A 14,796-nucleotide genomic window follows, 5' to 3' on the forward strand; every position below is an offset into this window, starting at 1 on the left:
GAATTTTGAGGTAAAGCGCATTTTCAAGCTGCTCGAAAGAACAACCGAGCAGACGCAAGAATATTTGCTCAACTCTCTGAAACTGAGCAGCTTGGAAATTGAAATCTTGCTTCTTGATACACGGCTAAGAGGGCTGTTGAGATTCGCGTCACGCAGCCTTTATCTTCGCTTCAGAATCTATCGGCCATTTTGCTCGGCTCGTTACGGTACACCATTTGAGAACCACTATTCTTTGAGGTGATCGAACTCGGTGATGGCAATGCAGCGTTTATGTCACGAAGAAGGAGAGGGCAATGAAGAAGAAGAAGAAGGAGAAGGAGCAGAATAAGAAGCAGAGGAAGAAAGACTCACTAACGGGCAACAGCTGGTCGTTTACTTGTTTGGCCACGGTTTCTCGGATACAGGTCCGGACCGTTGTTACCAACCGATTTATCAAAACCGGTCAGTCCTTCCAACCTCTTTCGCCATTCTTTTTCTTGCCTCCGGCTCTGTCGATGAGACCGGTCCTGTAGCCCATTTCCCTTTCGTTCCCCGCCATTTGCTCCTTCTACGCTCACCAACCGGCTACTTTACATGTTGGATCACGTATCGGAAAATTTCTTATTTTTCTCCAGACTATCAAGGTCTAAGGTGGACAAGTTTCTTCGGAACAATGCGCAAGTAGCTTTCAGCTAAATCTCACACTGGTAAAAGTTGCATGTTTTCTCGTCTCAGTTGGATTTATATGGAATTCGATGAGACTACGCGAGGCTGATTCGTATAAAGTTTTCAGAAACGTTCTTAAGATAGTCAAAAGAGAAGCTAGGAGATTTCTTATTCACTTTATCTCGAACTCACGAAGGTTTCGCGTTGATAAGTTGCTTTCCTGCAATGTGCAAGTAAATGGTTTGCTGTGAGATGAGAAAATGGTAAAACGTTGCTTTCATCTTAATATTTCTATAGAATTTGGAGAACTGGTCTTTGTAAATTCTCGAAACACACAGTTTCGTTCTCGAGATGGTCAAAGAAAGGATTAAAAACTTTTACTTGATTCGATTTAAACTATTTTAATTTCCTAAAAATTGCACTATTCTTAGTTACGCCTTTAAAATATCTTTTTGGTTTGTATTTTTTTTTTTTATCCACCTTTCACTCTCATCTCTATATTTTATCATACAATTGCAGTTTAAGTCGTTAAAAATCATCTTGATCAGGTTATATTCTGGGACGAAAATTTTAAGGTTCGAGGGGAACAGCCTGAGAGATCGTTGCTCTGGTACATTTGTATATACTTTAGCTAAAAATATAAGTTTTACGAGTTCTACTTTCTGACAGGATCTACTATTGATATCACTAATTTTAGTTTACAATCTATTTTGAATATACAGAAGCTCAATATTTGTCTACAAGTAATATTTGTTCCATTATTTTAATATTTGCTCTTGTTTTTCTTTTATAATCGAAACGAAAAGAAATACTTTGTTATGCAGCAAATTGATGAATGAAATTCGTAAAAGTGAGATATTAATGTCCGTAAGGCACATAATGGTACACTTGGAACAGGCAAGTGTCTGGTTACTTTCGAACGTTAATACACGTAATAAGCGTTTTTAAACTTTAAACGATTCTTTCAGTCTCTACAAGCAGTTTCTCGCCTGCCTACGCGTTCGAATCTGCATACAGATTTCGCGTATAATGAAATCGAGAACGAGTTAAGTTACGTATGCCTCGTTCGTTTCTTCTCTGTCTTCCGAGTTTCTTCCCTTATAAAGATCGCTGCATAAGAGAATGACTTTCTCCAGTGGCTCGCAGGAAAGCTCGTTTAATACTCTTCCACGTGTTTCCATGAGTAATCACTATCTTCCGGTGGATCGAAAAAGATGATGAAAGTATAACGTGAATCAACTTGAAACGCAGAGGAATTCTCTATATCCGATCTCTCGGTGAAAAGTAAGATTTCTTGTGTACTTTTCGCATTTTTAACTCCATACGGGTAGTTGCTTATAAATATCTGAGTGGACTAAACGATTTGTGCTAGATAATAGTACACGAATAAAAAATTACCCAAGGCATCACTTTTTTTTACGAGATAAATTCTAATTATTTGTTTAAAAGTCGATGGACGATTCCACTTACAGTACATATTTTGTGTAGTTGACTCGTAACCATCTGGATAGTCTAACCGATTTGTGGTAGCTGATACCATGTGAAAGGAGACGATGAAAAACATCACTCATTACGTTTTTAAAAAAACCAACAAACAAATTCTAATTATTTGCTTAAAAGTCGATCGACTATTCCACTTACAGTACATATTTTGTGTAGTTAACTCGTAACCATCTGGATAGTCTAACCGATTTGTGGTAGCTGATACCATGTGAAAGGAGACGATGAAAAGCATCACTCATTACGTTTTTAAAAAAACCAACAAACAAATTCTAATTATTTGCTTAAAAGTCGATCGACGATTCCAGTTACATTACATATTTTGTATAGTTAACTCATAACCATCTGGATAGTCTAATCGGTTTGTAGTAGCTGATACCACGAGAGAAAAAAGACGATGAGAAGTGTCACTTATTACGTTTTTAAAAATCAACAAACAAATTCTAATTATTTGTTTAAAAGTCGATCAATATTCCAGTTACATTATATATTTTGTATAGTTAATTCATAACCATTTGGATAGTCTAACCGATTTGTAGTAGCTGATACCACGAGAAAAAAGACGATGGGAAGTGTCACTTATTACGTTTTTAAAAAATCAACGAACAAATTCTAATTATTTGTTTAAAAGTCGATCAATATTCCAGTTACATTATATATTTTGTATAGTTAATTCATAACCATTTGGATAGTCTAACCGGTTTGTAGTAGCTGATACCATATGAAAACAAGACGATGAAAAGCATCACTCATCACGTTTTTAAAAAATCAACAAATTCTAAAATTCTAATTATTTGTTTAATAATTGATCGGCGATTTTTATCAGGTACATTACATATTTTGTATAGTTAACTTGTAATCATCTGGATAGTCTAACCGGTTTTTAGTAGCTGATACTATGTGAAAAATAGACGATGAAAAGCATCATTCATCACGTTTTTAAAAACTCAACAAACAAATTCTAATTATTTGTTTAAAAGTCGATCAATATTCCAGTTACATTACATATTTTGTATAGTTCGTGAGATTTTCGATGAATATAATTAATCACTGTCATCATGATAAAACGAAATTTCTTGTTGATTCATTAGTATTGATTATCTCTATACTAATGATATTTGCAATCTTTTTAATTGTTGAAATTTCAGCAGATATATATATACATAAAATACGATACATTGTGATAGAAAAAATATAATAAGAGGTCTATAGTAATTGCAAACCTGTTAACACGAATATCTAAATTGGCTGAAGCAATGAATGCATTAACCTCATTACATATTATATTGGTAATTAATGAGAATTATTAGCATATTCAACTTTATTAAGATTTCAGACTTAATGAGGGAGGTAATAATCCTTGATCGATCGAAGAATTAATCGAATAATTTTCTAACAATTTGTCAGGTTTATCTCGTTTTGCTATAAATGTTTTAATTAAGTATTCTTGTACGAGTATGTAGAACGATTGTTGTTCTCAGAAGTTGCGAAACATTTATAACAAACATACAGCTAGTAATTATTAGGTCATCCCATAAGTTCGTGCCGACTGTGTATACATTTCATGTGTCGATTTCTAAACATACGGCGATAAGGGACCAATGCACTTGAAAAATGGGAAGAAGTTGTACAACGAGAGGGGGATTACATTTTTTCATGAAACTGAAAGGTATGTAAACAATCTTAACATATATAACCGCTCGAAAAACGGAACGAACTTATAGGATGACCTAATATTATATGACACGAATGGTATTTAGTCTTAAATATATATATTAATATTAAACATAGCGATACTAAATATCGTGAGTTATTAATGCAATGTTCAGATACTTTGGCGATATCTGCGAAGCGTATACTTGCAATAAATACCTTATGCATATGCATTTCCAGATTCGTTTCAAATTTTGCCAATATGGTACGCGTTTCATTACAGTGGCAATGAAATTTCAAACTGTCTGGTAGAACGCGTAGTATTCACAAAAATACGTAATATTGGAAATATATTGGTGTGATACGTAAGACTCGTAGAAGGAGAATAAATTTAATAATAAATAATAATATAATCATATTAATTACGTAATATTATTGCTGAGTGTTGCTTGAATATAATTCTATAATATTAATTATACAATAATAATAATAAATATATTAATAATATCATTATAATATAAATATTATTTATATTAATACAAATAATAGAAAATTCAAATTATTTCCACGATCTACTCTATGTTTCACCAGAAACGATTAAAAATTTCGATACTTTTGAACGTACGATTTTCAGCCAAACAAGTCTCTCTAAACGAATCATGACATCGAGACAGCCATACGTTCCGGTTAAACAAGGAGAAGCTTTAACGGGAGCGTGAAGGAAATTGCCGCATAATCATAAAAACTGCTATCCCTTCAGGACTGCGAATGTCTTCCTTGAGGATGGTTGGTTACTATTTACGACATTCACACCATCAGCCAATTAATCGTTCTTTACAATACGACGGCGGCTTATCAGATTTTATCTAACAAATACATTCTCCTTGCTGATGTGAGCAATTTGAAATTACGCGGAGATTGCAATGTTTATCGTTAGCATCTCATTTTGGAGAAAATCCTATCAGAAGGAGGATGAACGTTTCTCGAGGATTATACGCGTCTGCCACATTTTTCTGAGATCTCTTAGTGTTCGAATTTAAAAACGAAGAGATTGTGCTTACGGCTCTACGTGCCACTTTAAAGATCTTTTTTACGATCGGATTTGTTGAAGCTTTGAGGTGATAAAGCTTGATCAAGTTAGTGACCGTTGTATCAAGCTACGTTTTATTTTATTTGACGATCTCCAGCGATGTAATCTCAATGTTTATGCAATGAAGTGGCTGCTTCTATGTTTGTCCGTGTTTTTCAAAATGCATATTTAGATGGTTTCTTCTAGTTGGATTAGAAAAATATGTCTTCTTTATGCAACGAGAGATCTCGCAAATCACATTACTTTTGTAATGTTAATCCTCTTCGTGATCGTATAGTTAGAAGAAAATGTATCTCTTTTGGAATTACAAATTAATGGATTAATGTGAAAATAAACACGAAATAAGATCTGTCAGTCGAGTTTATCAGTTTTATATACGACCACTTGGCAAACATACGCGCGTACTGTTATCGTGCAAATTAACACGGTACGAGATAAGTGGTAGGTAAGTTTCTCAGGTCTTTGACATAAGCTACTATATTAGAACTTTTGCATACAAATGAAATTTCAACACTTGGAGTCGCTCATAAACACATCGTCAGAGTACGAGATCTTAACAGACGCCAGATCATTTCGCAATTTAACTTCGTCATTTGTAACTGGTGTCGATCGTTAACATTTGCGAAATAGAACAGTGTTCTCGGAATGTAAAACTAACGCGAAGCAGCTCATCTTCATATACATAAAGATAATAGTTACTTTAATAACAAAATTTAATTTTGTCAACAATTTCGCTAATTGTTTGGGTAAAAAGAATCTGTTGTAAAAAAGAACACAGAGATCTGTATGTAGGTGATAAAAATATCGATACCGAGGAAATTAATTAGAAGATAATAGTAACATTAAATTACGTGCAATAAATTGTAATGGATTATTAATTAGAAATTTTATGTAATTTTAGTTCCCAACTTGTATTCTTCGGAGAATTAAAGCAAGGGAGTAATTCTGATGATTTTTGAGAAGAGAAGGCAGAAATTGAATTAATTGGTTGGTTTAATCCTAAAAACGTGGTAGAGGAGAAGATAGCCTAAGGAAATTAGAAAGGAGCAAGAGTGTTCTAAATTTGGAGCAAATCGGTTGTAGCTAGGACCCTCGATGTCCTATTATACTGAAAATTTAGACGAAAACGTTATAGTCTGATTTTGACGTTCATGGAACAGGAGTTTTCCAATTAATTTACTCGCATCATTAGCGCGTGATTTACCTAGTGATTATCAACAGAACGCATATTATATATCCATACATGGACATGCAATACAACATTCACAGTACTGATAAACAGCACGGTGACACGAACGCGTTAGTGTTGTTCGTACCGCGTTAAGTTAATTTTAACACGTCCCGTGAATTGCATCTGACCGTGTGTACGTTAGCCATTGTATGTTTATGTATGCTTTTATTATTCTAAAATCGAAGCATCTACGAAACTTGCCAGTAGCCTGAAGAAAATTTCATCGTGTTTATTAATTACTTATAAACAGCGGATTTATATTTCATGCGAATTTATATTTTTTACGAACAAGACTAAGGAAATTGAAGTTGAGTAGAGACTTTTCTCTCTTGGTAAATATTATGGCGAGCTCTATACTTTGAATATTTTGTGTATTTCAGCGTGTTTTCATGTGCAGTACGCGTCTTTAGCACTAGAACTACCAATAGTTAACACGAAGCTATTTTTATCAAAACCAGTCAAAATGACTGGTCTTTAAAAATACGTATTAATAGAATATTTTTATATTTATTGATTTGTTACTTTCTTACGGAAGCAATTTCATGTTATGTAGTATATTTTTGGTATTATTAATCCACCTGGGATCCCTAAATTAAGAGTTAACACATTTATAAAATTATAGAACCAGTCGTTTTGACTGGTGTGGCATTTCTAGCGATTTAGCGATCGATCTGGAATTTTCCTGATAACTGATATCGTCATATCGAATGATACGCAGTAAAAATTTTAAAAACGTGTGGCAAGTTGTACAAAACGAGGAAACTGGTTAATTGGGGTTCGATAAATAGATTGCAGGACCCTTTTACACTTTGACAAGTACCAGTCATTTTGGCTTGATACAAAATTATTTTCTGTTTGAATACATAAAAAACAAAATAAAATTCATTATATTATTCCTTTGGTTATTGTCATGAAAATCATTACATCATTGCGGAAAAAAAATATAACATGAAGTAGGAATTTTAGAATAAAATTGTAAAACCAGTCGACTTGACTGGTGTGATAGTTCTAGTGTTAAGTTTCCCATAAGCGCATAAGCAGCTGTAGACCATTTGAAAGTCTCTATTGTGTGTACAATAGTGAAAAAATTCGGCAATAAGAACACACGTTCGTATGATGCAAGCACAACGAATGCTCAAGTTCACTTGTCAATAAGATATTTAAATTTTCCGTGATTTCTAACAAATTTCATTCGCAAATTTTAGATTTTACACAGAATTTGTAGTTCTTAGAGACGATTCCATCTCCTGGAAGAAAAATTAATTAAATTATTTCGTTTATACTATGCAAATTGAGATTAGGTTGGATTTTAATAACAATAGAGATTTAACTCTCGCATAACACGGTAGTTAAGTCCCATAAAAACGATATTCCTGATACATTTAAGTCATTTTGAAACAGGCCATCTCTTGCTCTCATCGCTTTTATTCGATGACTCTCTTTCATATTTCTTTCCGAAACACACGTCCATAATTTCAAAGGCATTTTTTAATATAATTGCCAACACTAATATATAGATAAGTGACAGAACGAGATCGCCACTTTGGAATACAAAAATAGAAGCAATATGCCAAGCGTCGCCAGAAATAAATTCTAGAATCACATACTTTAGATGTTGAAATACGATTTCGAATATTAAGACGTAACCTAGTGACGAATTCCTTCGTGTTTGCTATCACTGAACTAGCGGCATTTCTATCTTAAATTCCAATTGCCACTTACAGGCGAGAGCACTTAACAAGAAAAAATCATCAGCGAACGAAATTTGGGCCCCTTAAACACATCGCATTTTATGGGAATAAATGTAGTTAATTTATTATAATAAATAAAATACATGGTATTAACGTGATACTCATATTATTGAATGGTTACATGCGGGTTGTGTGAGTATGGCAGAGATAGTTTAGACAGGAAAGTCGTCGAGACTTGTGTTGCAGGAATTTATTAATATTTTATATTTATTATACAACTAAACGTCTAATTCTTTACCGTCAATATTTCTACATTATATGTTTAAACAGAGAAATGTAGTTTTTAAAAATAACGTGAATAATATCATTGTATTATTGCTTATATTCTAAGATTATATATTACTTAATATCCTTAAGTACGTTGATTACAAGGTACTGTCTTTTTATTAATTGAAATTTGTGAAATCTAATACGATACGTCATTTCATGAGCTAAATTACAATACAGGAATTAAAGATCATATATTAAGATGGTTCACTGTCGAAAAAACAGAGCACTTTGCAGAAAACTCTGGAAATAGCCAATTCCTTTGTTTTTTCTCTCACTTAACCAACGGCGTTTCTATTTCAAATTGTAATTACCGTTTACCGGCTGCAGCACTTAACAACAAAAATTGATCAGGCCGAAATTTGGGTCACTTGGTCTGCATCTATCTCCAGAAGTGAAACTGCAGCGTGTAGCAAAACACTGCTAGAAAGCTTGTTTCTTTAACTTGTCCTTGCAACAAACGTCTATCGCAATTTGAAGGAGCTTAATTAACCACGACGGCGGGATATTACCGTCGATCATAATTTTCACGCGGCAAGTACCAATTTCCCCATAATGGGTTTGAAACGGTACTAGCCGTCCCACCGTCGTCTTTCCTTGCCTATTTAATTGAAAATCACCTGCCTTGCAAAATTACCTTTCTCTCTCTTTCGCCTCTTTCTCCCTCTCGCTCTCTCTTTTTCTGTTTGTTCCCTTTTGGACCGTTTCTTCGCAGCGAGTATTGCCCAGCAGTTTGATATGGCGCGCACGTTCGTGGAAGCGTGAACTTAGCCGCGAGCACTCGGCAAGATTAAATTTGAAACATTAATAACGCGGCCGAAAATCCCGAAAGAAGGTAGAGGGAAGCTGGTCCCAGGTCCGGGCTTTGAATTACGAAACCTCATTACGCGTCCCTTTATCCGCCGCGCCTTAAAAATTCCATCGTCGTTCGCGAGTTCTCGTTTAATATGAGGAAAAGAACTTGAAAGTGATAAAAAGAAAAAAGAGAACGATCGAGAGGAACAGAAAAGAGGCGGTCGTTTCGAAAGGGACGCGAAGGAGAGTCGAAGCAAAGAGAGGAGAGAAATTACCGCCACAAAGGTGCCGATTAATCGTTCACCAGAGGGCGGGAAAATGACCGATATCGCTCGACTCGGTGCTTACGCGTGCTTCATTTGTCTGTTTCAGCTGCGTCGTATCGCGGTCCCGGCCAGGATGAAGACAAGGACTCGTACGCGGCTAGAATCGCGTTCACAGGCAACTCGCGGATTCTGGGACCGATCTGCATAGTCGTGGGCGCCCTTATGCTCGCCCTCGGCGTGCTGCTTTGCACGCTGACTAGAAGGGCGCGAAGAAGGGAGCGCAGGGTTGGCTTCCATTGCCCTCTCCACGGCGATTTTTATCCTCTGAGTCCTGTTCAGGGCGCCAAGATGTTTGGTGAGTCGACATTCTATCTGTGCATAACGATACTTTCCCTTTTCAGATGCCAGACCATCGAGCGTCCAACGATACGTTTTTCCACGATTTTAGCAATATTTGCTGTTTGGTAAACACATTCGACGGTGAGACGTTGTTAATCATCCAAACATACAGAGGCCTTTTAGTCTTCTGTAATTTGCACCTGTTCTTGTCTTCCAGTGGCGCGTTTTTCAGTCAGGTTCTACACGTTTCATCTGTACTTCTGAACGACAGGAAATTTAATACAGAGTGCCTCGAAATCGCGGTATAAGCGGTTGCCTGATGATTCTGCACGCAAAAATAGGTACATTGTTTCCTTTAACCTTTTGATTTTTGTACGGGGCTGTTTCTCTGTACGGCAGAGTTTGGCGCGAAAACGATACAGCACTGCAATGTGTGACAGATAATGCTGTTTTCTACGCAAGAACATTGGAACGAAGTTTTTGATAATTAAATTATAATTTTTCTTAAAGGTATGATGCATATACTTTAACTTTAATGATTTACTTTGATAATTAATAATACAATTGAGTGTGATATATTTTGAAGTACCGTATGACACATAGAATTTGTCACAATTTTTACACTCATAGCGCTATAGTGTTTTTCAAATTGCTCTTCGTTTTCTATTTTGAAGCTACGTTTTGAGATTGAAGATTCTAAAAAATTATGAGGATACGAATTGGCGTGTTAAAAAGAGCATCTAACAATGGTATATTTATTTTAACTAAAAGCAACAATTGATACCTGACACTGGCGTATCAAAAACAAAGACTATGTATTCTGCCAGTATATTGTTAACACCATTATAAAACATTGCGATTGCAAAAATATGTGACAAATGAAATACATCGTTTAGTTCAAACGGTGAGCGAATGAGTAAGTAGAGTGGGCCACTATAGTGGCGTATCGTAATATAAGATGATATCCGCGAAAGCCACTATAGTGACGCATCGTACTTAAGAGATTAAGGCTTCGTTTTCAAGAAAAATCAGTGTGTAGATCCGCCAGGTATCCGTGTGCTAATTGTAGGTTTCCAGTTAGCCGACTTCTCTTTCCCCTCGTGTCGATATTTATCAACGTGAACAGTGTCACGGTTTGCTTCCTATCGTTGCTGTTATCTTATTTCCGCACTGTCCGCGTTCGGAATGCTTTCATAAATAAGGACAAGGGTATTACTTTTTGTAAATCATTTTATTTACGTAACAAGTCGACCGCGTTGCTGTACACATAACTCTGCTTATCTTATTAAATTATATGTAATTATATTATATGGAAACTTACAATTAGCACACGGCTATCTGACGGATCTTCCAGATAATTTCTCTGGAAAACGAACGTTTGTAGCATAATTTCGCAGACACCCTGTATACTTGGAGTCGAGTAGTATATGAATGTTATACTAAATAGAGTGGTAGCCACAGTATAGCTATCATTTTGAATAAACACGTTTTAAACGAACGTTCGTAGTATAATTATAATAAAACTTTACTCTCTGATAAAATTGAAACTTTGTACGGAGATTTAAGTTATATAATACACAAGTGTCTGACGTTTTAGAAACATTTTGCGCATAAAATACAAATCTCGGAAATGCCTGATCTCGAGTTTTAAATTATCTTCAGTATTCATGATTGCTACATTACGAGGCGGAAAATGTTGATGTCTAGAATTGCAGAAAATATTCGATCGTAATTAGCTACATATGCTTGTGAAGGATTAACAGAGAAGATTATAAAAACCTGATGGCCTGATTAAATTACATCACCTATCGAAAGTTTTGCCAGCATACGTCATTCACCGCCACTTACCCAACAAATTTTCCAACACGTGATAGTTTAACTAACAATGTATGATAACTGTTTACTTGGGCTACATGTAATAAGTTAAAATTAGAAGCAGAATCGCAGCAAGGACTGGAAGATTTCTATTTAATGCCAAAGTAAAGAACTTTCCACGTGCGTTAATTTTCAGTTGATCGGGCATTGTCATTGAATATTAATGGACTGTAACGAATGAAACGTAAAACGCGCAATGTAAAATACGTAACGAATTTTTGTAGGAAACCGTAGAAAATTTCCAAGCAATTTCAAACAGTAGAATTTTCTTTCAATTACTTCTTAATTACTAGGTTGTATAATACAGTTGAAGAATATTGTAAAGTATTATAAATATAACTGCGATGAACATACGAATAATATGGGTCAATGTCGTTTATAATTACATATTATTTAATGAAAGCAATGAAAAAAAAATTATGAGCGTTTCATAAAAGAATCGTTTCTGAACCTAATGCAGCGGAGATTGTTACACTTTCGTTCAAAAATTTATCGGAATATCCTCTGCGCTATTAATATTGAAATATCAATTGTTTTAATGTTTGGAAATTTTCCTTGCGTGTGATTGTTAAATAATTTAAAAAATGTAGAAACACGTGTATTCCATATTTCTTGATATAAAAGTATATATATAAAGTAATAGTATATGCTTCGTTGATGAAATAAAACTTTTAGACAAACGTGGGCAATTACCATATTTTAACCTAAACAACCTAATACAGAGAAGTAAATAAATCTTTATGCATGTACGTAATATAGACGTCTATTGGTTCTTAACGAGTTCAATTTCGAAAGTATCATGTTCATTCGCGTAAAACCTACAAGTAAAACAAAATGAAATTATCTTCGTTTATCCGACTTTCAAATCAACTCTTAAATCTACTAGACCTTAATATTTTCACGTAACTCGACTCTCATTTAGCAAGACAATTTTCGCAAATTAAGTTGAATTTCCATTAAACTCGCGATATCGAGAATTCATTTTATAGAAAGATGGAAATAAATTCTACGCGTCGTTATAAAATAACACTACGGTGATCCTGGTTTTCGTACGGTGTATCAGAAAAATGTTCTATTCATCGGCTCCAAATATGAGAATTTATGCTCCACCGTTCACTCATTGTTGAGCAACGAGGCTGGTCAAAGTTTAGCTCTACAGTTTACAGTATAACACACACGCGTGGAACGTTTCTGCTTTGAACAGAAACTTTAAACGTATATTCCCTTTATACTTTGCAGTTTCATTGCTATTCGATGAACGTCCGAGGAAACAGAAAAATTTTCCGCCAGAATCGTGGTCCCACGTACATATCTACCATTATTATTCAGCGCTATTCTGTATACTCTACGTTTGTTTTGAACTTGCGTAGCAAACATCAAATTCGAATAATCTTTCCTACCAGTCATAGAGCAAAGTTCAAAAGAAAATAACGGTAATGTTATGTTATGTCTATTAGCAATCAACCAGCCCTCACTTTTCCAAGTTATATATCACTTGGTGTCAGATTGACATGGCAAAAAATCATCACAGATTAATATTCCAAGATTAGATTCGCGTCATTGGCGAGTAACAAATGAACGTGCTGATCGTATTTATCGCAATGCATCGCTCCACGTTGCTGAAAAGTAATGAAATATTGTTGATAGTAACATAGTCACGCTACTATGTGTAGGAACTAGTTACTTTCACATTTTCGTTTAGCGAGACTTAATTAAATCGACAGAAACTTTTGCTGTTCCGTAAAATAATACACGTCCATATTCAATTTAAAGATTAATATAAATAGTTTGAAGATTTGACTGAATTATCGTATTTAGAGTATGTTCGAAATGGAATATCGACGTGCGTGTATAGAGTAGCGAAACTTTCTCTTAATTTCATTGAATCCCGCTAAACGTGAAAAAAGAATTTGAAATGTGATTGATTTACTATTTCATGTTTAGAGTATGTCTAAAATAAAATATCGACGTACATTTATACAACAGCAACACTTTCTCTTAATGTAATCGTATCTTACTAAATGGGAATGTGAAAATAAACGCTTCCTACACACAGTATACGCATATTTATCAACGTTTAAACATAGTCTAAATAGTCCAAATATTTAGACACAGTATACAATAATTTTTTATCGTACGAATTGCAAGAATAAATTCTCACTATTGATATGATTCTTGTTATTGATACGAGTTCCATATTTTCAAGTGTTTTATTGTCGTTATTGTTTCTGCAAAAAGTGTATTTGTAAAAATTACGATTTATATAGTGGAGCTATCTACAAATTCATAAACATTGTAAAATATTCTTTTAGAAAATATATTTGCCTGCAATACGATCTGTCTGTAATAAATTTCGTTAAAATCGCGCAATAATAATGGTAAGTTGAAATTAAGCGGATTAATTTACGACTGATCGCGTTCCTACTAATACTTCATTATCATAATCACAGTTACATAATTCATAATTATTTTTCATAACCATAATTATTATTTCAGTAGATTGTATAAATTTGCACAAGGGAAAGGAATAGCAACAAATATTAATTTATAGAGAAATTCTAAAGAAATGCGTCTTAACAATACAAATACCCGAGACATCGCAAATTAAATGCTTATACCCGATCGATCATCGATAAAATACCAATCGGTAAAATCTACTCTTCAGTTTCTTAGAACACACGCCTCTGTAAGTATAAAATATAAAATACAAAGTAGAAAATTTGTCCTTATTTCGCCATTTAATTTTCCATTCGCCAACATCTTATAAATACTCGATATGAATCGATCGCGATTAAAGGCAAAGGACAGTTAATGAAATAACGAAATCTGGAAGTTGCAGCAATCGAACAAGTTCGAACGTTCCTCGAAGGCATTTTACAGTTTTCCGACGTGGAGAACGCCGGTTCGACCTGTCTTAGGAAGCCTATCGGAAACGTTAGTTTATCACGGCGTGTTCCAGTTCGTGTCAATTGCTCTAAATTCAGGACGAGGCTGGATCAGGGCTAGGGTAGCTAACTGGATTGTAGGAATTCAGGCTAATACGAGTCTATCAAATTATTCCGTCGGCCAGTCGCACGCGTTGCGACTCCTGCAGCATCTTGTTGTCGGCTTTAACCCGACAATTTTCATCTGCGGATATCTGCTCTATGTGTTCCTGCGGTGTTGACGTAGCGCGTTCGCTTCTGTGTACAAATATTCTGGCGAAAGAGTCGGCTCTGGTTTTATAAAGTAGGATTTAAGAAATGTCAGATAAATCTTTCTTAGTGTTTAAACCAGCTTTGATGTATTTCGAGGTGGATGTTTTCTTAAACAGCGATTCCGGTGATTTATAACGTGGATTTAAATATACACCGGACTTGTACGAAGACATACAGTGACAAATAA

General features: G+C 34.8%; 1 protein-coding gene and 1 long non-coding RNA gene across 9 annotated transcripts in view; both read left to right on the forward strand.

Annotated features, from left to right (window-relative positions):
* LOC126929033 (uncharacterized) overlaps positions 1-14,796 on the forward strand; it is a 194,311-nt gene that overhangs the window by 84,351 nt on the left and 95,164 nt on the right. For all 8 annotated transcript variants that reach the window (XR_007717042.1, XM_050745039.1, XM_050745038.1 and 5 more), the window contains exon 3: positions 9,305-9,553. Coding sequence is in view for 7 of the 8 variants with exons in the window: in XM_050745039.1 (XP_050600996.1) it covers positions 9,305-9,553 (249 nt within the window). In the remaining variant the exon portion in view is untranslated. The remainder of the gene's footprint in view (positions 1-9,304; positions 9,554-14,796) is intronic.
* Positions 9,560-9,880, forward strand: LOC126913860 (uncharacterized). Its single transcript, XR_007709492.1, has 2 exons — positions 9,560-9,678; positions 9,755-9,880. It is a non-coding gene; the product is annotated as an uncharacterized LOC126913860 (long non-coding RNA).

Source organism: Bombus affinis, chromosome 2 (assembly GCF_024516045.1).
Source record: "Bombus affinis isolate iyBomAffi1 chromosome 2, iyBomAffi1.2, whole genome shotgun sequence".
Classification (NCBI taxonomy): Eukaryota; Metazoa; Arthropoda; class Insecta; order Hymenoptera; family Apidae; genus Bombus; species Bombus affinis.